At 35.2% G+C, this 25,467-nt stretch overlaps 1 protein-coding gene across 1 annotated transcript in view; it reads right to left on the bottom strand.

The window, feature by feature from the left end:
- Positions 1-4,519: 4,519 nt before the first annotated feature.
- CFAP299 (cilia and flagella associated protein 299) overlaps positions 4,520-25,467 on the bottom strand; it is a 556,975-nt gene continuing 536,027 nt past the window's right edge. The window contains exons 5-6 of the mRNA XM_090268084.1: positions 19,771-19,900; positions 4,520-4,714 (exon numbers count right to left, since the gene is read on the bottom strand). Coding sequence (XP_090124210.1) covers positions 4,619-4,714; positions 19,771-19,900 — 226 coding nt within the window. The 3' untranslated portion in view covers positions 4,520-4,618. The remainder of the gene's footprint in view (positions 4,715-19,770; positions 19,901-25,467) is intronic.

A 25,467-nucleotide genomic window follows, 5' to 3' on the forward strand; every position in this document is an offset into this window, starting at 1 on the left:
TGGGAGACACCTCCATGTTTTTATAATAAAGGCTCAAATTGTATTTCTGTGACTTGCAACCAGAATCTTGGATAACACACTTAAGCTATCATTTGAAGAAAATTACACTTAACCTAAAAGACTATTCTATTTAGCTGTAGGAGTCTATAAATAGATTAGAAAAACAGTGAGGACAAATCATAGATGTTTCAGATTTTGAACGAACCTGTAAGCCAATGTCTGGAGAGATAAAGTGATTTGGCCAATTACCAACGTTAGCTTGCCAAATAGTCTGGTTCTTAATGCTCTTTACTCTTTATTGCATTGCTCAATTTCTCATTTAATTTCCTTTTGGTCAGCTAGCTCATTCTTTGTTACTCTACCTTTGGCCCACTGTCCTGCTGATTCTCACAGACATTTCACATATTCCCTCTCCTTGGCCCTGCATTCAACATCATTAGCTTTAGGTTAAAATTCCTTTCTTAGTGTACTGTGGACTCAGGCATAACATTTCTCTAATTGCTGTCTCTTCTGTACTGGGTGAAAGTCACCTTAATGAGCTTACATGAAGGGAATTTCCAATTTCCTGTAGTTGCATTAGTTTGACCTTAGAACTGTGACCACAGATCAAGGCAAGACGTCAGAGATATGCTTGATACAATCAGATGTCACTTAAATATTTATAGGAGCTGTGGCACAGCTGATAGGAGGGATATAAAAATAATTTAGAAGTAGAATGAAACCTTACATAGATTATGTGAATATCAATCAAACTGGGCAGGTGTTGCAAACTCAAATCAGACCAGAAAATTAGGTCATATGACATTGAATCCAAGGGTCTTGGACACCAAGGTTACCTTACTTAAAAGGACTGGTAATCTTCAGAGGTCTAGACCTAGCTTAGCATTGGCCTAGAGAGTCTAATCGAGAGAACTGTCCTGGGGATTTGTAGTCCACACCCTATGTTACGGGCTGAACTGTGTCCTCACCTCCCCTCCCCTGCCAAATTCCTTTCATAGTTGAAACACCACCCCCCAGTAACTGAGAATGTGACTGTACTTTAAGATAGGACCTTTAAGAGGTAATTAAGTTAAAATGAAGTCATTAGGGTGTTCTTATAAGAAAAAGAAATTCTGACACTCACAGAGATACCAAGGAGGCCTGCACAGAGTAATGACCAAGAGAAAAAAAGAAAGAAAGAGCAAAAAGGTTGCCATTTACAAGCCAAAGAGAAGCACAAGAAGAAACCAAACTTACTGACACCTTGGTCTTGAACTTTCAGTCTCCAAAACTGTCAGAAAATAAATTTATGTTGTTTAAGCCCTTTCCAGTCTGTGGTATTTAGTTATGGTGGTCCTAGCAAATAAATACATCTCATAAACCAACTCAAATCTATGTTCAATATTTACTATCAGTAAATGCAGTTCAGAAGCTAATTAAAAATTACTTGTGATGATATAATTTACTTTTAGTGTTGTCAACTTTGGGGTTAAATATAACAATAATCTCTAAATTTATTAAATATTTTAAATGCTTATGCTTTAAAATATATAAAATAGCAAAAATATTTTAAAAACTGGCATAAAGTAATAGGTAAGCCTTATTGTTCTAATTTTAAATGTGATATTTCTTTTTTTTCTTTAAATTTTATTTTTACTTAGAAGTGAAGGGAGGAGAGAAATCTCAGTGTGAAAGAGAAACATGGAATTGGTTGCCTTCTGTACTTGCCCAAAATCAGGGATGGAACCCAAAACCCAGGCATGTTCCCTGACTGGGAATTGAACCGGTGACCTTTCAGTTTGTGGAACAGTGTACAGCCAACTGAGCTATACCAGAAGGGCTTCAATGTGATATTTCAATAATAAACTTAGACATTATTTTAAATTGAAATTTTATAAATTTATAAACCATATTAAAACTTTTAAGAGCACATGAGGCATTATATTTACTGTTTTAATTATATTTATGAGTTATTTAAATGTATATGAAAGCTTATTTATTGAGAATTTGAAATCATTAGAAAATTGAATATAATGAAGTTCATAAATATAATGTAAAACGTTTAAAAGAACTTAGTTAATTGAACTATAGCACTCATAAAAATGACTGAAAATTTCCTCAAATGTATAGATAGAACAATAAAATTTATACTTGTATATACTTAAAGTATAAGTAAGTAGAGCTTTGAATTTAAAATAACAGGTCAAATATTAACAATCTCAGACTTACAGAAAATTATAAAAATAGCACAAAGACCATTTTCCCCTGAAATATTTGTAATTTGCTGACGGTATCAGTACTGTTTGACTGCCAAGTGCTTTAGTGTGATTCAATCATTCAAGGACATTTTTAAATATAATCACAACATAATCAAGACATAAACATTTTTTACACTACTATAATTTGATCTTCAAAAACCATTTGATTTCCACCAACTGACTCCAGATTCCCTTTTTAGTATAATGATACAACTGAGCATCCTGTGTTGCATTTGATTATCATGTCTTTGTAATCTCCCTCAGTCTGGGATGATGTCTCTCTCTTCCACTTTCATGTTCTTGACAATCTTGAAGATCTCAGGCCAGTTATTTTGTATAATAGTGCTGGATTTGGGTTTATCTGAGTTTACTCTTGCTTAAATTCAGGTTGTGAAACTTGGGCAGGAATATTACAAAAAGGATGTTGATTGCATTTTAGTAGTCGGAGGACAAATTTAATTCACTTCAATATTGGTTATATTCTCTTTGATCACTTACTGAAAGTGGTGTCTTCCAGGCTTTTCCATTGTTCCCTCTGTAATTAAAAAGTATTTTGTGAGGAGATACTGTGTAAACATCAAAATTCCTGGTTATTCATTTATGTAGATCAGAATGAATTCGTGGTTTCTTCTTTTATGCCTGTTGTTACCATTACTTATTTTGATGTTCAAACTGTCCCAGATTTGACCAGTGGGAACCTTTCAAGCTGGGTTCTGGGTCTTTTTATAAATTCCCTTTATTTTTTTGAGCACTTCTTTGCTTTCTGGCACAAAGTAGATATTCCAGACTCACATTTTATCTGCCTCATTGCTGGAATCAGTCATTTTTTCCAGGGACCCCGCTTCCTTTGGTAGAAACAGTGTTGAGAGACTGAGATCTGGGTGCTAGGTGCTCTCACTGATACTGAGTGTTGCTCACGTAGGCTCTCTCAGTGTATATAGAGAGGGGGTATGTAATCATATGTATGCACACATTAACATATATCTTGTATGTGTATATTGAAAATGATGAGGCCACATCAGTACATCTAATTTTTTTTTAATTTAATTTTTTAATTTTTCAATTGCAGTTGTCCCATTTTTCCCCCATTGCTCGCCCCCACCGAGCCCACAGTACATCTAATTCTAATTGAATACCACTCTACTCACCCTGACTGGGATCTGACACCCTTCCCCACTCCCCATAAATACTCTTCTCACCCCACTGAAACTCTGAGCTCTCTGTTCTGGTCTCTCTCTTCCCCCTACACTGAGCAGGCTACCACTTTGGTCCCATCTAATTGTCTTAATACTGGATTGTTTAGAAAGAGAAGAGAAAAGAATGAGAAGAAGTGGAAGAAGCAAAGATTAATTTTAAACCACGGGTGGACTCTGAATGATATATTTTCTGCACAAGAGCCACCTGCAAGTGTACATTAGGAAAATGTGTTTTTTTCTCTAACAAAGTCCTCATCTCTCTGCAATCTGTGTGTGTGTGTGTGTGATTTTCTTTTTATTGCTGACACTAATACAGATGTCCTCATACCCCCTCCCACTTCCACCCATTCCCTGTGCCCCCTTCGCTCTGGAAGCACCACACTGTGGTCTGTGTCTGTGAGTCGTGTATACATGTTCTTTGACTAATCCCTTCACCTTCTTTCATTCAGTCCCCCTCCTTCTCCCCTCTAACAGCTATCAGTCTGTTCTATGTATCCATACCTCTGCTTTTATTTTAGTCATCAGTTTATTTTATTCATTAGATTCCACATATAGTTGAGATCATATGGCATTTGCAATCTTCTGCTTTTCTTTAGATTTCTTTTCCTCAGCTTCCTTGTCCTGGGGTTCATATCATTCAGGCACTAAGCATATATAACACTGTCATTCATTTTACACATTATCTCATGGGATAGTCAGATTTTATTTACTCATTTACTGTCATTGAAAACCCCATATTTATATTTCTCTATGTCTGTCCCAGTGTGTGGCACTTTCAATGTTCAATGATTTTATATGACATCACAGGTTTGGTCCACTAAATTTGGCAATAGTAGGACCTGAAACATGTTTATTTTGGAAAATCTGAGCTACAAAATGTGTCACTAATTACGGTATCCTTGAAGTAGCAACAAGATTTTCTCCCATCAAGTGTTGCAATCAGCCTCAGTGCTTGGGAAAAGAGAAAGAAAGAAAGAAAAAAACTCAACTTATATTAACAGGCCATCTGTACAGTAATAAAAAAAAAAGTCAAGGTTACGGTTTCCTTTCTAATTTCTTTATTAACATTTAATATTCTAACTTGCCTTCTGGCTATAGGACTCATTTATTATTCTAATTTGTTTCTGGTTACAGGTTTCATTTAAATTTAGCAAACAATTAGGGAACCGTGTAACATGTTGGTAGTTAAGTCTTTCTTCTGGAAATGTGGTCATAAATGACAGCTTGTATGTAGAGTTCTGTCTGGATAGAGACTCTAGTAGAGTTGTCACCTGGCTGAACCTAAAATACATAAATCAAATTGTTAATCAGTCCAGTCCATGTAAATAATTGGCATTAAATAAATTTTCTCTTTGCTTCAATATTGTAGGAAGTAGACCTAAAAAGGCTGTGACCATGGAGACTTTTCCATGTTTCTCCCCAGATTCATTTTCTGAGGAGTGGTGATAATTTCAGTCAGGAGATTGGAGGCCCTGGGTTGTGATATTACTGAAAATATATAGGATCAAAGCAGTATCCCAGGCACACACTTGTCTTGATTCTGCTGAACCACAGGGGTCCCAGAATTCCCAGTGAAGGGCTTTTCAAGCACATGTGATTACACGTTAGTAAATTTTAAAAAAATTCCATTTTGATTTCAAGTAATAAAAATGTCTCAAGTTTAGAATTGATTCAGACTTGTGATAGTAACCTGTCCACGGTGGGTTTCACGAAAAGCTTCTTATCACTTTAAAAACTATTAGTATGCTTTTTTCCCCTTTAAATTATGATCTTTTAAAAAAGATTTGTTCCTTTTATCTTTATTCAGCACAGTCTGTCATACTTAAAGCCTCCTAGGGGGCTCCTGTGGGAACAAATATTCAATGATGTGGTATTGATAAGAGAAAGCGAGATACTAAAAGAGACACTATCTGCAGTTGGAAAATTATTAATCATTGGACCTTTGCTATATTTGATATATAAAAGAATAATCTTACTTGCTCTCTCTTCTTCTTAGTAGGAAGAGATGATAAGAAATTTAGGTCTGGGACAAGAAAAGCTTTGGTATTCCCTTTACCCGTAGTACTGATTTCTTTGCTAGCTGAGAAAAAAAATGTATTAGATCCATCTCTTATTAAATGTCAGTAAAATTGTAAAGACTTTGAAATGGGTGTCCTGAGTGGCTCACCCATCCAAGTTCTTTTTATTTTTCTTTTGCCTTTCATTGTTTTTGTTCTATTTTAGAATTCTTTAATTTGTAGAAAATATTCTTGTCTAAAAAGTTGCAAATGAATTGTGCTCCTGGAATGGAATTAGTTACTACCCTGTTTTGGGACCTGTATTTACTTCTACTTGTAAATTAATTTCAATTTTTCTTATTCCTCATATATGTTATGCTCTTTGAATTTTCCTTTGAAATGTTTGTAATATCTTAATGGTTCCCACTGTAATTAATAAATTGGATACAATTTTGACATATTCATTTTATATCTGAATGAGAGTCACAAATATATCTTTTAAAGAACAATTACCTTCTAAATATTTTTGAAATTCCACTGTGATTGATGTCCAGTGGATTTTCCTGATAGCTGAGCAGCCTTTGTGACTGTAGGAGTTTTGAACCTCATGGATGACTTAAACCCAGGCCTTTCTTTTCTTGGATCCAGGAGGAAAATTCCCAGGAGCAACTGAACTTTCACTTGAACTGATCCTCTGTTTCTTTGCATATTTTCCTTTTTACTACATTTGTGTTTTGTTTTTGCAACTTTTACAATCAATAAATTATTCCCCACTGGTGACAGCAATGATTGGAATTTGGTTTTATGGACTAACCTTTGTGATCTCTGTAAATGAATTAATAAATCTATAGAGATTTATTTTTCTTGGGTGAGAGACAACCAAGAATATAATTTGTTAGTATTTTCTATTCTTTGTTTACTTGTCTACTTATCTATGTGAGCTCAAATTAAGAATCTCATGCCCACTAGGAAAGAGAATAGCTTTTTGCTTTATGGACTGTTAATATTTTATGCTTACTTTTGACCTGAATATAATGTTTAGATCTGAAGTTATAAGCTCTCTACATGATTCTTTTTTCTGTGTATGTGTGTGTGTGTCTGTGTGTGTGTATGGATGTTTTTCAGGGCTTTGTTTATTTGTTTGTTTTTTGTTGCTTCTCAGAACCCCTATATAATCTTGGGATTTACCAAGGATCCCATAGAACTTTTATGTGTGGCACAGCTATCAGTATGATAGCCAAAGGCTTTCTACATTTTATATATAGAGTACTTAAAATTTAATTAAAAAAAAAAAAACCCTACTAAAGCTCTACAGAAAAGTGTTCAGAGGGCAATAATTACAGAAGAAAAAACACAATGTACTAACATGCATGTGAAAGAAATTGCTCATCCTTAATTTTATTAAAAAATGTAAATTAAAATGACACCAAATAAATTTGGACTATAAAATGAACATTCAAAAGGAACATAAAATGAATAGGGCACAGTGAATGATCAGTCTTATTTCAGGTATATGTAATTGTAAATTTGGCTTAATGCAAAGTAATTTGACAATATTTCTTTAAAGCTTTACAGAGTTTATATCTTCTAACTGATCAATTTACATTTTAAGAATTCACCTTAAAGAAAAGAAAAACAAAACCCTGAAACTCAGTTACAAAAAGTTGTTATTTAAACTTGGGGAGAAAAACAAAAATCAACCTAAACGTCCAGCAGTGGGAAATTCTGAAATAAATTATGATTACTTCATAGAATAGAATTTTATTTACACTACTATACAGCAAACATTTTTCACCTAATAGCATAGCCTGAACATCTATTCATACTAGTACATTGACTTCAGTAAATATAGCTGGAACTGATTTTGAAAACTGCTGTATACTATTTTATTGTGTGGATATATTATAACTTATTTTATCATTGCCCACTCATGGACATACAGATAATTTCTAGTTTTTAACTATCACAGTGAAAAATAATATCCTTTTAGAACTTTGTTTCTAAGTTGATACACCACCAGGAACAAATATTCATTCATTGAACACCTATTCAGTGGCATATTAAACAAATTCTCTCATTTAATCTTCATAGCAACCTTTTATAAAATGGTTGCTTTTACAGATCTTACAGATGAAAAAACAGACGTAGAGAAGTCTTCAAAGGGGTTAAGTAATTTTCCTTAATCACAAAACTCCTAAGATTTATTTAACCCCAACTCGTGTTACCTATTGCCCCTCTTAAACAGCTTTTCCCTGCCTGGGTCCTGGTGGCTATTCTGACCATTTGCTACTTGTCCTGTTGCTCATGTAGCTCCTTTTAGTTGCTCCCAAGTATGTATTTTGGGGAATCCTTAGGTCTTTAATTCTCTAGTGGAATTCATTAAGAGATTTAAGCAGGTCTTTGAATAACCTAAAACATTATTATACTCTGTGTGTATGGCCATGTGTTTTTTGTTGTTGTTTGGTTTTTAGCAAATCCCTGAGATACCATGTTTTTAAAATGAGCTCTATTTCCTAAAAGGTCAAGATCCTACCCTCTGGAGCAACCTCATGTGCTTGTGGTAGCTTTCTGGGATCCCTAGTTGGGGCTGCCATTTGTTTTATTTTGATTTTCAGTCTTGCTGCAGCTATTTGAGGCAATATACATTGCTGAGGCCACCAAGTTCTATTGAAGATGTTGCAGCCAGCAATAACCACCTAGACATTGTCAACATGAGATTTTCCTCTCTTGCCAATGGCCTTGATCACTGTTCATGCTGTTATGTTCCATATTCCAGTATACTTCTATACCCATCACCTTGCTTTGGGATTTCAATGTCTTAGAAATTGTAAGGACCTGCTGGGGTGGTGAATGGTTATGAAGGAATCACAAGAGTGGACTACTTTGTTCAACTTAGAGACCCAGAAGAAATCACGCTCTTTTCACATTAGAAGTAGTCCCTGAACTGTCATCTTGCCCATGCAGTGACTCCATGACCGACTTGAGTTTTTTAATGCCTACTTCTTTGCCATTAGTTATTAGGTCTTTGAAATCACAGTGGAAACAATTACTTTTTAAAAATATTTAATTTTTAATTTTAAGTTAACTTTATTGGGGTAACAATGTTAATAACATTATACAAGCTTCAGGTGTGCAACTTTATAATACAACATCTGTATACACCATTGTTCTTATTCAATCATTTCATCCAGCTCAGAAACTAACCCGTTATAGTCTCCCTGCTCTTTGTCCTGATTTGTGATGAAAAATTGTGTGAGAAAGTGAGCTTGAATTGGGGCTAACCTCTCTTCCACAAATTCTTATATTCTCATTTCCGTGGGCTGTATCAGTCCCTTTGATTGGGTTGTCCTTCTAATTAAAACATAAAATAGTAACTTTTCTTGGTTATGAATGTATTCTTGAGATATGTACTTTTCTTTTTACTGCACATATATAACTTTGATGGTAAAGTTTTATCATTTATATTTTTCATTACTAAATAATGTTATACGTGAATTTAAAAGTTAGATATTTAATTTTTTCTTTCCTGTGGCTCATCTTTCTTGTGCTTCAGTTCATATATGAGTTCATACATTGGACCTTAACAACAATGCACTTATCTCTAGGGATTGTTCCGTACTACTATAACATTAAAATGAGTTTTCCAGGTCAAGAGGGGGTCATAGCATTTAAGTTTTAGGAGTTTTAATTCATAAAAGCCAATGTCTGTTATGTAATTTTTGATGTGTACCTCAAGGCCATTGATTTTAGCAGCAGTTAGTTGAGTAAATACTTAATTTATATGTGGTGGACTTTTAGTTCAGGTATACCAGGTGATTGCCCAGGGGAGAAAATGTTTAAAAGCTTCTTAGTATGTGGGTGTTTTAGGGCTATAATCAACCAAATATTCAGTAATTTGGGCAGCAAAACCAGAAAGTTGGCAAGGCCTCAGCTTTACTTAATAATTGTGACTATGCCACGGTTAAAAAGCAACATTTACAAGGGCCTCCGAGGAAAATCCAGGAGCCAAAAGAAGTGATGTTGGTGATTCAGTAAGCGTCCCCTGCTCCATTACTTCAAGTTTGTGTGGCATTTGAGGAAACACTGTTGGAGACTTTGAAAAAACCATAGCCTTGCTTAAACTCACTCTTCAATGTGAGGTGGTTTTTGTTTTTTTGTTTGGTTTTTGTAATGTCCAATAGGAAATATACCTTGGCCTTGTATAAAGACAGATTGTAAAACTGAGGGCCTTCACTGGGAGGATGGAGCTTTGAGAGATTAAGTTCCAACCATCTGCAGAAAGGATATAGGAATGTTATGGGCCTACATTTTGAAAAGAGCAATTTCAAGGCCGTGACTGGCTCCATCAGATTTTAATGTCCACAGGGCAAGGGAAATTAAGACCAGTCAATGAACTAGGAGGCAGCATTAAGGAGGCAATTAACACCTTTCCTACTAATAGAAACAAGTGCTCCAATGAGGGCTGCTTGGAGGAACAGAACAGAGGAGAGAGGAGCTGTGAGAAGGCACTGCTGAAATCTTCCTCTAAATTAACCCCCCTAAATAAAAACATGTGTTTTTGCTGGTTGAAGTTATTTTTAATTTTAAACCTTGTTCACCTAGATGTTCTTTTGCTCATAGAAAAAGAAAGTAGAATTTGACTTTTTTTTGTATCTGTGTAATACATAAAAATGGCTATGCATTTATTTAAAAATAATAAAATAATTGCTTCTTTCATTTACCTAAGGACTTAACACATTGCCATTGCTCTGGACACCCAGGGTCACAACCAAAGTTCAGCAAAGAACCCCCAGGGTTAATTCACCTACCAAGGAGAGGAAAGCACCAGAGTCAATTACTCTGATAATTTTTGGCTAAAAATAGCATTAGCTCTACATATGTTTCTAGTGCCTAACATCCTAAAATATTTCCGAGTTAACCTCAAAAGTTTCCAGGATTATTTTTGGCCCGCCTATTCACTTCTTTAGCAAATATTTAATATTCAATTTATTCATTCCACAGATGTTTACTGAGCACCTACCATATGCTCGTGCTGGCGGTGCAATAGTGAAATGACCAGAAAGGGTTTCTGCCCCACATTTCAGTTTATGCTTTCCAAGTCTCTGTCACATATATTGTTTCACTTGAGCATCTGAACAAAGAAACCTATGCGATCAAGTGATTCTTGGTGAGGCAGTGATATCCAGAGTGGGTGTCACCAGCCCTACTCTATAGTGATCCAAATAAGTGGGGGAAACTAGTAGCAATTTATCAGCAGAAGTACCTAGTGCGGTGGGTTGCCTCACTGCAGCGGTTATCTAGAAGTCTTTGTCATATGGTCTGTACTTTCTAGTCTGTGCAGTCTCAGGAATGTGTAATTCTTACTACCTAAAATTAAGACTGACGACTTAAAACTTGTTTTACAAGAACGAAGTTTGATTACTGCATGGACATACAGTAAGGTGAAGCAACAGCTAATAAAATAAGACTATGTATAGCGGTGGATATCAAATACAGCTAATCTTTAGGATCACTTGGAAAGATATTTAAAATACAGATTTCTGGATCTCACCACAGCTGCATTCAGTTTGAATCTCTATGGGTGGAGCCTAGGGCCCTCACAATTGGCTGGTGTGAGGAGAGAGAAAGGGAAATGCTTTACTGAATTGACAGAAACTGCTCCTAATTAAGCTATGGTGGGTTGGATGTTTGATAACGAACTCTTGTGAAAACAGTTTGCATTCCAGAAAGACACATTTTTATATTCGAACAATTTCAATCTTTAAAAAAATTAGTCCAGTTCCTGTTTTACCATAAGGAGTTTTGATATGTAAATAGAAAAGAAATACATCCTGCTAAATCAGTGCACAAACTACATTGTGCATGCCTTCCAAGTTCATTCATATGTGATGTCCCTTCCTACTAGAACACCCCTTCTGCTCCATTTTTCTCATCCTCACCATACCCATCCTTCAAAATTCAGTTTAGAAGCTATGTCCTCCATTAACTCATTTTTTAATGCTTTAGATCAAAAGTACATTCTACAGAGGTTGTTCTGTCCTCTCAGATCACTTTCTAGGTTGTCATTTCTGTGCATATTATATTTTTCCACCCACCCACCCACAAGTTAACCTGTAAGCTTTTTAGAAAAAACAAAACAAAAAACCTTTCTGATTCACTTTTTATATCTCACACTGCCCAGTAGGTACTCAGTAAACATCAAATGAGGAAGAGGAGGATGGAAGGAAGAATGAAGAAGAGACATATATACTGACATCCACCCAGCTCACCTTTTGCTGTGTACTCCTACAGCACAAGTTTCTCATTCCCCCATTCCTTCTCTTTTCTGAGGGTTGAGGAGAAGTGAGATCTCCTAACCACTTTTTCTAGATAACTATTCATTCTATAAATTTGGTCTTTACTTGAATAATTGTGTAGTTGAAATATTAAAAACATCAACTCTGAAACTTGCTAACTAAAACAACACCTACTTCTAGTCCTCTTTGTTCTCCATTTGAATAATTATGCTCCCATTCTCTCCAGTTTTTCCTCCCTAGTCTGTCCTAATCTAAACTCTCTCATGTCCTTAAAAAACAACTTTTATTCTGCTAGTTTTCTGCATGAGAGCCTTGGCATATTTCTCCATTTCCTATCAAGTTCAGTCCAAGATCTTCATCAGTCCTGCATTCACGGCTTTTCATGACCTTTCTACACTCATTTCCACTCCCTCCCTTCTCCAAGCCAATGCAGCAGCCAAACTGAACTGGTTAAGTACTGCTTTGTCTGTTTTACACTCTTCAACCTTATCTTTGCTAGTAGGTTTTAGTCCTGGTATCGCCTGCCTCTTCGTCTCTATGAGTTCAATTTCTTTTTTATTTTTTTATTTTTATTGTTTTTCTATTACAACTGTCCCACTTTTTCCCTCATTGCTATCCCCCACCCAGCCTACTCCTTCTCCCACAGTCAATCTCCACGCCATTGTCTGTGTCCATGTGTTATTTATACTAGTTCCTTTACTAAACCCTTCCCCTACATACCCTCTTCTCTCTGTCCCCACTCCCCCCAATAACTGTTACTGTTCCTTGTTCAATTTTGTTCATTTGTTTGTGGTGTCCATTAGTCTCCTATATCAGGTGATATCATATGGTATTTTTCTTTCATTGCCTGGCTTATTTTGCTAAGCATAATTCTCTCTAGTTCCATTCATGTTGTTGCAAATGATAGAAGTTCCTTCTTTCTTTCTGCTGCATAGTATTCCATTGTGTAAATGTACCACAGTTTTTTAATCCACTGATCTACAGATGAGCACTTAGGCTATTTCCAGCACTTGGCCATTGTAAATAGTGCTGCTATGAACATAGGGGTACATAAGTTCTTTTTAAGTTCAATTTCTAATCATTCTTCAAGTCCAGATAAAAGATTATCTCCTCTCTGATTATCTTACACTATTCCCAATGCAGTCTCCTCATCTCTACTGGTTCCTGCCCCAGATCATAAACCATCTCTTCTTCCACTGAATTCCCAAAGCATTTCTCTCTTTTGCAAAATGTCATTTTCTGCCTCAAACTTCAGTTATTTATTTTTTACATGTATGTTTCTCTAAAAATACTATAAGTACCAAAAGGACTAGCATTGAAATCTCGTTCATTTTTACATCCCCTACAGTGTCTCATAATACTTAAGTTTAAGCTCCATTGCTAGCTTCTACTAATAATGAACTATATGACCTTGAGCACCTCATTTAACCAGTTTGAGTCCATTTGTTCACAGGTTGAAACACATTCTAATTTAACAGTCTTAATGTGGGACAGTTTTAATTACATATTTCTGGAACTGCACAAGAAGACTTGAAAGCACACACTGAAATAAAGATTTCTGCATTACCTCTACAGAACTAAAATGATGGCGGCCCCAGCTGTTTCCACTGGAAACAAAATTCTTGCAATTCTTCTCCCAACTTGCTTGGATCACTACAGAGTGGGGTGGCTGCACCCTGTCTGGCTACCATTGCTACGTAAGGTATCAGTGACCCAATCCACTACTGAACTTTTAATGAATCTAACATTATTGTGTGTTAGGATAGAATCACTCATTCAATCATTTATTCCATGAATATTTTTTGAGGATCTATTAACCAGGCAATTTTCCAGGTGATAGGCTCTCACTTTAATGAATGGAAGAATGAAAGAAAGGATACCTGGTATAACTAAGGGAGGCTTTTTAAATTTTAACTATTCTATACAATTTCTTCCTCTCATTAGTAGATTATGAAGGTTTAGACCACCTATGTTATGCTAAGACTCAAAACAAACTCTCCCATGGTTAATGTTTCCTAAAAGCAATAAATAAATAAATAAATAAATAAATAAATAAATAAATAAATAATTTGAAAGCCTATTTGTTTTTTATTTGTCCAGATAATGTAGGGGAGTGAGTGCAAAGTGCTTCCGCTCAATCCTCCTAAAGATAATACACTGGAAACATTTTGGTGGGTGTGAATCACTCAAATAAGCATTCTTCACTCAAAAATAGAAACTTGCCTTATTTGTTCCAGATGTTATACAGCTGCAGGGAAGTTAAAGCCAGTGGTCCTATTTTGAATGCAACCAAACTCTTTTGCATTTGGAACTTCTTAACCAATGAACACATATTATTTGTTCTAAGACCTGCACAATTTTCTTTTTTTCCACCATTGCCATTCACAAACAACTATGATTCTTGGAAACTACACCTCAGAATTAATGAGTCTGTTTGTGTTGTACACAGGAAACACATCTTGTTTATCACTGTTTCCACCTTTCATTTATCTTAACCTCTTGAAATTTTTTTCTATATACTAGCAATAAACAATTAGAAACTGACATTGCTTGAATTTTTTAAAATTGAATTTACTGGGGTGACACTAGTTAATAAAATTATATAGATTTCAGCTATACAATTCTATAACACATCACCTGTGTATTATTTTATTGTGTACTCACCACCACAAACAAGACTCCTTCTATCCCCATTTAGCTCTCCTTTTCCCTCTTCTACCTCCCTCACTCTCACTTTCCCTCTGGTAGCCACTGTACTGTTGTCTATGTCTGAGTTTTTTTTTTTTTTTTTGCTTAATCCCTTCACCTTTTTAACCCCCACAACCCCCCTCCCCGTTGACAGCCATCAGTCTCTTTTATGTATCTCTGAGTCTGTTTCTATTTTGTTTGTTAGTTTATTTTACACATTAGATTCCATAGATAAGTGAAATCATATGGTACTTAACCTTTTTAATTTTAAGCATAAAATATTTCAAAGGGAATACTTCAAGGAAAAGGAGAGTAGAATTACATCATTCTTACAATATTTTAGAGCACCTCAACTGTGGAATTAAGAGGTGTTTATTTTTAGGAAAAATTTGAAGCAAAATTATTGAGAAAAATAGTAAATATAAAATATAATTCTTGTCATTGTGTATTAGTAGTTTTAAAAACAACATTTTAGCTAATTTCTTGATTCTCTTGTAGGTCTCTATGAGGTGCTATGTGGATACAAAAAACATAAAGGATCGTGGTCTTTTAAAGAAGCTAAATAATTTTAAAAGTTGTATAGGAAATGTACTGAATTTTATATATAACCATAAAAATCATAATATATGTTTTAGATTTTGTTTGAGAACAAATGCTTGAAAATACTTATGTTTGAAAACGGAGTCCCAGATCCCTTGAGGTTATAGTCTTTTTATAGAGAAGATTTTTTCAAATTGTGGTTCAAGGACAATCAATAGCAGAATCTCACTGGCTGCTTATGGGGCCCGGTTGAGTCAGAATCACTGTGGATTGGGCCTGAGCTTTAGAGAGACCCTAGAGATTAGAAACGAACAACAACACTCTCACCTTCCAATTGTGAACATTAAAGCCCAGGGAGGTTAATTTCTCAAGGCCATGCTGCCATTTAATAGTAAAGTAAGACCTATAATTTTGTTTATTGATGCTGAGACCAACATTCTTTTCCAGCAAGTCGGCTACTAATTTTTATCTTCAAAAGGTAAAATTTAAACAAATTTAAAGAAATATAAGTATCCAAATATTACCAGGTATCCCACCAATAATTCTTTAGTCTTTTCACTAATAAACTAAATCCTCATTCTTTTTCTAGGATTTAGAAATACCTTTCTTTCAGATTCATGAATCTTTTAATGGTAATCAAAATCCCCGAGAAATAAAAAGGAACATGTTACATTTTATGTATTGTTAACAAAATCTTTGAAATTGTGGTTGATTATTTTGGAAATAAGTGTTTTAAAGTTATTTGAACCATGTTGTAACAGTTTTCATTCAATAATGATTCCATAAAGACCACAAAAACTATAATTCATGACATACATTCTTGAAATATGTATGAGGTCTGTCCATGAGGTATCCAGCCATGTAATATGAAAAATAGAGACATTTATTGAAGTAGATACAAGATACAAGAAACATTGTACATAGGGCAATGATGCCTCACTCCCTTTCAAAGTAGACACCTTGGGATCTCACACAGTTTTCCCAGTTTCCATCAGCTGCCCCATCATGTTTTCCTGAAGCTCATCAGTAGTCTGAAATCTCTTCCCTTTTCAAAGGCAGTTTAGTTTGGGAAAAAGCTAGAAGTTGCTTGGTGCCCAATCTGGGCTGTAGGGGAGCTGAGTCACCTGGGTGATTTGATATTTTGCCAAAAAACTCTGCATGAGACATGATGCATGAGTGGGCATGTTGTCATGATGAAGCTGCCAATCACCAGTTGCCCATAGATGCAGCCTTCTGAATCATCCAAATATAAGGTTGGTGCAAAAATAATGTTCGATTTTGAGGTCTATTTTTAAAATGAAAAAGCCCATGATTATGAGAATATCTATTTGTTAACATAACCTCCTTTGCTTTCTAGGACCTCATTCCATCTGTCAACTAGCTTATAAATGCAACGCTTGTAAAATCCTTTAGGTTTTGAAGCAAAATATGAATCCAACTCATTTTCAACCTCTTCTCTTGATGTCAACCTAAGACCATCAAAATGGTTCTGTAGTCCCCGAAACAAGAGATAATCAGAAGGAGCAAGGTCAGGAAAATACGGAGGATGAAGCAATATTTCCCAAACAAGCTCTTTCAAGAAATTTTTGGTGAGGTGAGCTGTGTGAGGATGAGTATTATCATGATGGAAGATGGCACCCTTTCTGTTGACTAAGGAGAGTCGCTTTTGGCTCAAAGCTGCTTTCAAATGATGAAGTTGTTCACAGTAAAGATTAGCAATAATTGTTTGATTGTTGTCTAACAGTTCATAACGGACAATTCCTTCCATATCCCACCATACACTGAACATGATCTTCTTTGGATGAAGTCCTCTTGGTTGTTGACCTCTTCTTCCTCCTCAACTGATCCATGATCGGCGGAATTTAATGTTATGGTAAAGGATCCACTTCTCAGCACCTGTAACAAACCTACCTAAAAATGGTGCCTGAATGTATCGCGAAAGCAATGATTCACAACAAGCAACATGCTGTTGCAGATTCTCTGGAGACAGGTTGTGTGGGACCCATTTTCCAACTACTGAAACCTTTCCAATCCCTTTCACTTGGTGTAGCACAGTTGTATGGGCTACGTTAAATTGTTCTGCAAGTTCACTAGAGGTAATGGTGGGGTTTTCCAACAGCTTCCAACACTTTGGAATCAGGCTTTTTTTGATTACCCTCTTTTGGATAGTTTTTCAAACTGAAGTCCCCACTTCAGAAACAGGAAAACCACCTTCTACAACTTCTTTCAGTCACTGCATTATCCCCATAAGCACTCTGAGTAGACTTTGCTGCTGTACTTGCATTAGCACCTTTATGAAACTCATAGATTAAAACATTTCTAATGTGGTCTTTAGATGGGACAAACATGGGTGCAAATATTGTGGATGATTATGAACAATACTTTGATAATCTGAAAAAATAAGGTATAAGTTATTCACTGTGACTTCAAAAATTATAAGAAGAGGCACAAATTTAATAAATACTATCTAAAACTTTCTTTTAAAAAAAGTTAGACATTACATTTGCACCAACCTGAGAGTTTTCATGGACAAATGTTCAAGCATAATGCAGAATTTGATGCAGACTCTCTGCTTTCCTCACTCAATCATTTTGAATGGAATAGCCACACAGTACACATGCTCACTCAGTGAGCATCCCCACTGACTAGTACAGTGAAGTCATCATTGTTCATACATGTGCATTCTAGTTCACTCTCCTTGGCTGCCAGGTTACATTGATGTTGCACAAACTGTTCTTGTTATATTAACAATGGCTGGACTTTTTCAGGACAGACCTCAGATAAGCCATTAGTTAAAATAGAACCCTAAAAATAGTTTGTGTGATGTCATTCAAAACAGATTCAAAAATTTGTTTCACACACCATAAGCTATTAATAATTTTATAGCTTTTCTTATTTTATAAAGTTGGTGTTCTAAAAGAAGACTCTGTAAATGCTATTTGTTAAGTTTTCCATACTTTGCCTCAACTGATCATATTTTGACACCCATTTATGATGGTAAAGAGTCACCACTATAGAGAAGGTGTGATGATAAATTTCCCTGGTGTTCATAGATTTTTAATAAATATGGTCCTAAGGATTTTCACGTCTAGTCCTTCATTTTACTAATGAGAAACATGAGACCAAAGAAAAAGAAAAGAGTAATATTCTCTTGAAGGAGATAGCATTGCATCAGAAACTGCTATCTAAAGCTTTCTGCTTCCTTTCCCAGATCTCCTGTTTTTGGCTGAGAATATGGGCATCTTGATAAAGTCTTCCATAGAGCTGGATATGGCTATCTGACTAAGGTTTTGCTGTGAACATATGTGGACGTTTGTGGGGCAGCTTTGGGGAAACTTCCTTAAAAGGCAGTGAGAGCTTGTCATTTGCACCCTCCGAGTTTTGCCCATTAATCTTGTTTGGAATGTGGTTGTTTTGGCTGGAGATCTGTTTTGCCCCATGAGGACCATCCTCACCCAGATGCCTGTGGAGATGCCACTTCCACTTTGGACTGATACCCTGTAAACTCATGCATGGGAATGAAAGAAGCTTCTCCTGTTTAAGTCACTGCCTTGGGGTTTCTGATATTTGGAGCTGTATCTGATTATAGACAATAAACCACTTTTTGCTACAGAATTTCATTCATTTATTCTTTGAGTACAGTTATCAAGCAGTTTTTATGATCAAGGAACTGTACTAAGATATGAAACAATAATAATTTTATTTTTGATTTTGAATTTCTAAAAGGTTTTGGAAAAGTTTTAGAACCAGATTCCCATTTGCCTTGGTCTATCCTCACCCTTATGCCAGTCATATCATACAATTTTTATTTCTTTCACTATAAAGAAATGCTGTTATTGACATTGAATTTTAGATTGATGCTGTCATGTGAATAACATATATTTCAAAAGTTAAAAAAAAAGCTTAAGCAACTAAATCACATAGGACTTTAAGTAAAGTTTAAAAATTCACCCCAACAATGTGTCATGATTAAAGTAATGATGTAAATGCAGTCTTTGAAATATGTAAGATAAAAATAGTTGTCGTTGAATAAATTTAAAATATCATGGGATGTATCTTTAAAATATTTAAATAAAATGTATTTTCTAAGTTAATAGTTAGAAATTCACCAAAGGGCCATACTTGATTTCAGTGTTACCTACATATTAGAGAGCCGGCTGACAGCTGTGTGTGGGGAGGGCCGTGCTGGTTGGGGGGTGGGGGGATGAAGGATTGAGCAAGAAAGGAAAAAAAGAGAAAGAACTCATAGACATGGACAACAGTATGTTGACCGCCAGGTGGGGTGGATGGAAGGAGGTAGAGGAGGGTGTAGGGGTAATAAAAAATATTAAGTACTTTTGTTTCATAAACAAGATTTTGTTTTAAAAAACCAAAATATTAAAGAATAAAAACAAGCTATTTGATTAAAAAATAAAATAATTAAAAGGGATATTAGAATTCTGGGTGCATATGTGAGGTGAGCACCTCACTTCCCTAAATGGCTCATATCCATATTTAAAGCAAAAAGTGACTGGACATGTGCGGGCTCAGAGCAAACAGCTGCAGTGCCCACGGGCACTCTGATCTCTTTCTGCTGCTAAGCATGGAGAATTTTTCCCATTTGTGCTCTATTTAAATTCCCCCAAATTCTTTCTTATTAATTTCTGATAATTTATTAAGTTTTTAAGTTTCTTTTTTTAAAGAATAGTACATGCTCTAAGTTTCAATATAGTTTTTCATTTCTAGGTTTAAAAACTTAAGGCTGTTAAATATTAAATAAAATTTTGATTGGTAGAAATACAATAACCTTTGGAGATAAATATGAAAGCAGACTTACCTTTGGGTCCATGTTGAGAATTTTTCTGTCTCTTTTGTATTTGAAGAGCAAGCCTTCTGGATTATTAGCAATCACTTGATAATTAGGTGTTGAATTACAAACAGCAACATGGCTGTCCCAGTTGTAAAAGCTATAAAAATAAATATTTATTAGGAATTCATATGTAGAATACATTAAATTGACAAATATATTTGTCAATATTGGGGAATTTCAGTTTCAAGATAAGTGGATCAGATCATAATCTGCATAACCATCTAGAGCACATGTGCTCAAAATTCTTGCAGAAGAGTTTAGACTGACTTATTCTCAAACCATTTACATATTTCTCAAATCAGATACGTATTTATGAATATTTTGCATGATTTCCTGGTTTGTACACTCTAGGATCTAAGGTCGATTCCAGTATTACATTCCCAGGAAATCAAGAAGAAAATTGATGCAATTTAAAGCTATTTTTTCCAGCTCAGACTCTTCAGGGTATTAAGAGACTATTTATGGGAAGGAAAAGCAGGCTAAGTCACCTCTTTTCATTCAAAACAAATGAATTTGTTTCAGGTTCTACTTTTCAATAATAAGTTTCTCAGAGAGTGAGGAAACAATTTGCATCTCATAGGTTACCAGAGGCTAGGCATGATGTGATATGTTCTATCATAACCCACGTGAGGTTGTTCTCATTTCACAGACTAGGCAAATAGACTAGGGCAGGTCAACTAGCATTAGTTTAAGGCCCTTAAATATGACATAAACTAATATCTCAACCTAGATCTCTGTGTTTCAAAGTACATATGTGCTCTTTCTCTTGTTCAACATTGCCTGCGGTTTATCCCTTTTTTGTTGTTCTTGATCTATGGAAACTTCCCATTCTTTCCATTGTCATGAGTTGGAAAAATTCTCAATATTCTTACCTTACATGTCTTCATCCCATTAACACAGTTCTAATAGTATGCTAATATGTTCAAATATTAACATGTTTCTAGTCTATCTAATATTATCCTATTCTGGGTTGTTTGGCCCTCTATTATTCCCCTTCTTCACTTCAAAAGAGTAGATTTCATTGATTAAATTCACTCTAAATTATACTGTTCTCTGAGGCATCAACTTTTGTGCTATTACTTCAAAATGTAATGTTTACCCTCAAAATTTTCAATATCCAGAAAGGACTAATTTCATAGATCATATGTTTATATAATTTGAGGTCATATTAGTGAGAACTGCATCTCTCTCATCCCATCCCTACTTCTTCTATGTCCAAGACATATGAGTATCTGCCCCCTCTGAGGCACAGAGATAGGAAAGTGGTTTTCCAACCATGTTGATCTGTTTAGTTAGTCCTTTCTGAGTGAGTAGGAATGACTATCCGATTGGTGAACTGAGGAAAGGAGCTGACCGTTTGTGGTTTTCAGGGTCTTCAATTTAGCTAGCCTTCGTAAGTGAGATTTATCATGGCAGGCTCAGCACCCAGTAGGGTGATGGTACATCACCTATAGTGTTGGTGATAAATTCAATTCACTGGTGAAGGTATTAGGAGCCAGTTTGACTATGCACCCAAGCTGGGTTCTCAAGTTCAGTTTAGTCCATAGCAAAGAAGACCATTTGACCTCCATCTTACTGGTTGTTCAGTTGGGAGTTTGCTAAACTGGAATAGGGGGCATGGCTGTGATTCTAAACCTTACATACAAGTCTCTTAAATAATTACTTATGAGATGTATAGATATAGGTAATCCCAATAAAATGCTTGAGTTACAGTGATGCTTGAAAATGGCATGTTTTCTATCACACATTCCTATCTTGTTGCTCAGACCTCAAATTAAAAGTCTGTTAAAGTCCAAGCAGCTTGTGTGTGTGTATGTGTGTGTAGTTGCTCTATTAAAAAAGTTAATTTGTTCTTATTTTACAGTTGAGTAGTACTCTATTGTGGAAATGTTCCATAGTTGTTTTACCCTTTCATCTGCTGATGGTTACTTGGCCTGCTTCTGTATCTTGGCTCTTGTAAATAACACTGCAATAAACATAGGAGTGCTTGTGTTCTTTTAAATTGGTGTTTTGGTTTCCTTCCAATAAATTCCCAGAGGTGGAATACCTGAGTTATAAGGCAATTTTATTTTTAACTTTTTGAGGTATCTCCATACTGCCTTCCACAGTTGCTATACCAGTCTGTATTCCCTCCAAAAGAGCAAAGGGTCCCTGTTTCTCCACATCATTGCCAGCACCTGTTGTTTGTTGATTTATTGATGATAGCCATTCTGATCAGTGTGAGGTGATATCTCATTGTGTTTTAATTTGCATCTCTCTGATATTAGTGACATTAAGTATTTTTTCATGTCTCTTGGCCATCTATATGTTCTCTTTGGAGAAGTGTGTATTCAGGTCCTTTACCCAATCTTTAATTGGATTGTTAGTTTGATTTTGGTGTTGCATTTTGTAAGTTCTTTATAAATTTTGGATATTAACTCTTTTATATGGTTTATCAGTGATGTTCTCCCATTCAGTGAGCTGTCTTTTTATTTTATTGATGGTTTCCTTTGCTATGCAAAAACTTTTTAGTTTGGTGTAGTTCTATTTGCTTATTTATTTATTTATTTAGTTTCCCTTGCCTGAGGAGATATATCAGAAAAAGTATTGTTACAAGAAATGTCTGAGATTTTTCTGCCTATGTCTTCTTCTAGAATTTTATGGTTTCAAGTCTAACATTCAAGTCTTTAATCCATTTTGAATTTGTTCATGTGTGTGGCATAAGAAGGTGGTCTAGTTTCATTGTTCTGCAAGTATCTGTCCAATTTTCCCAATACCATTTATTGAATAAACTATCTTTAGCCCATTGTATGTGCTAGTTTCCTCTGTCAAATATTAATCGACTGTAAAGACGTGGGTTTGTTTCTGGGGTCTCTGTTCTCTTCCATTGATCTATGTGTCTGTTTTTATGCCAGTACAATGTGGAATCTAATGATAAATGGTAATGAAAAAAATACAATGAAAAAACATTTAAAATTTTTTAAGTTAATTTGCAGAGCACATAGTACTTTTGATGAAGCAATTTGAATCATTTGTCAATATTTCTTTTTCTTTTGGTAAAATGGAAAACAGATTTCATTTCAAAAGCCAATTCAAATACTGTATTTTTCACTCCATAAGATGCATTATTTTTTCCCCAAAAGCAAGGGGGGATGTCTGTGGGTCTTATGGAGCAAATATTGCATCACAGACTGTGACGTGTATTACCTGACCTGTCAGCGGTGGCGACAGCTGTTAGAAGAGGAAGCAGTGGGCCCCTGGGGATGCTTAAATATCCCAATTTACTGCTGGATCTCAGGTCATCTGGTCAGTTGCCATCTACTTCTGCCCATCATCTGGGACCTGGGAGAGTTCAGAGAGCTACCTGACATTCCCAGCTACAACCGCTGACTTGTCCAATCAGCTGAGGTTAATAAGGGTATAAGGCAGTGCCAATTGCCAATCGTCTTTGACACTGGGTGGGGTCTGTGTCAGTAGAACCACCTCCAATCACCGATCACTGTGTCTTAAGGTCTGCCATTCATGAGAGTCAGATGGGTGGAGCTGAAGTAACATGTTCTCAGCTGACTACTGGTTCCATTAGATGCTACAGCTGTCTCATCTACCTCCATACACCAGATTTCTGTGTGAGGAGGCCAGCAATAAATGGGTGAGCAGCCATAAATGATGAAGTTTGTAGTATATAAAGAGAGTTACAGTGGGGTCACTATTTTAGTAGTAACACAGGGACTGAGGGAATTAAGGAGTATCACTAGCCATACGAGGCAGTGGGGGTAGTTGGCCAGAACCTGTAACTAGGATAGTGATACTCTTAGTGACTGTTACAACTAGTGATACCTCTTATCTCCCTCAATGCCTGTTATTAAAGGTCCTCATAAATTCTGACACTAGTGATGATGAGTTCTTAGGGTTCCCAGAAAACTAGAAGAGTACTCAAAGCTTAAAATCTCTCCTCACTTGTTAATGACAGTGATGATGGTTCTTAATACCGCTGTTGACTGCTGTTCACTTTACATAGTTGACATATTATTGTTATATTTTATTAAATATTTTAGTACATCATTTGGTTCAGAATATTTTTTTTGTCTTCTTCCTCTAAACATAGGTGTGTCTTATAGTCAGTATCGTCTTACAGTGTGAAAAATATGGTAGCTAATAATTATTAGTATTTAATAAGGATAACTAACATTTACTTAATTACTATGTACTGGGTACATTCTGAGCCTAATGAACTTATTATCTCACTTAACCTTATCATCAACCCTATGAAGAAACTATAAAACTATCCCATTTTGTACATGGATATCCCATGTGATCCTGAAGTGTACTTGTGAATGAAAATGAGAGACTACTTTTGAGAAGATACTAAGAAGTGAACTTAATGGTTGAGAGAGATATTAATGAGAAGAATATTGGATTTCTCTCAGATTTCTGGTTTGGATTTCTTAGTGCTTGCATTTATTTAGTAGGATATAAAGTATAACAAAAGGAACAGATTACAGGAGGTGGGTTCAATTTTTGACATGCTGAAGTTGAAATCCCTGTGAAACATCCAATACAATGAAAGCAAGGATTTTTGTGTTTACTGCTCTGTTCCCAATACCTTCTTTGAACCATGCCTAACACATAGTAATGAATGCATACTTATTGAATAAAAAGATAATAAATGAGCTTCTGACTTTAGAGTTTTTTTTTTAAGGTAAAGTAATAGATTCTAAAGTATCAGGGTGCTTAAATTCAAAGATGTGACTGTGATGGACAAAGAAGAACATAGAGACAAGGATGAAATCTGGGAACATCAGTTTTACAGAGATAGAAGAGGAATTAGCAAAAGAGTAAAAAACAGTGATCTAAAGCTTCAAAAAGAACCAGGAGAGTTATTTTGCTGTAAAGATAGAATATATCAAGAAAGAGCACTTTCAGAAAGACAACAGTGCCAAATGCTTTACAAATTAGATATGGTATGAAAAGAGTCCATAAACATTTGTACTTGGAAGAACAGTACAGGTAGAGAGCAGTTACAGTGCAGTGGTAGGAATAAAATGCAGGTTATAGAGAACTTAAAGGAAAATATGAGAAATTTTTTAATAAAAATAATTATTTTAAGAATTTAGTTGTGAAGAAAACAAGAAAACCTTTTCTTTTAGTAAGAGCTCTATATGTTATTTACTACCATTCTTATTGTATGGATGAAATATCTAAAGTTAAGAAAAGTTAATAAAATTTTTAAAGTTTGCATATTTACTTATATAGAGTCTCAAATCCAGACTACGAAATGTAAAACAAATGTTCTTTAAAAGTTTTTTTATTGTGGTAAGAACATTTAATAGGGACTGACCCTTTTAACAAATTTTAAGAGTACAAAATATTATTGGACTGTAGGTACAATGTTGTACAGTAGATCTCTGTAACTTATTCATTTTGCTAAACTGAAACTTTATGCCCATTAATTAATGTGCCAACTTCCCATCCTTTACAACCTTAGGTAACCATTATTTCATTCTTTGATTCTATGAATTTAACCATTTTAGATACCTCAAACAGTGGAAACCATACAACATTTGTCTCTCTGTGACTGGCTTAATTCACTTTGCATAATGTCCTCAAGGTTCATCCATGTCCCATTTTGCAGAATTTCCTTCTATTTAAAGGTTGGATAAATATTCCATTGTATGTATATACCAC

Source organism: Furipterus horrens, unplaced genomic scaffold (genome assembly GCF_987537825.1).
Source record: "Furipterus horrens unplaced genomic scaffold, mFurHor1.1.pri manual_scaffold_2, whole genome shotgun sequence".
Classification (NCBI taxonomy): Eukaryota; Metazoa; Chordata; class Mammalia; order Chiroptera; family Furipteridae; genus Furipterus; species Furipterus horrens.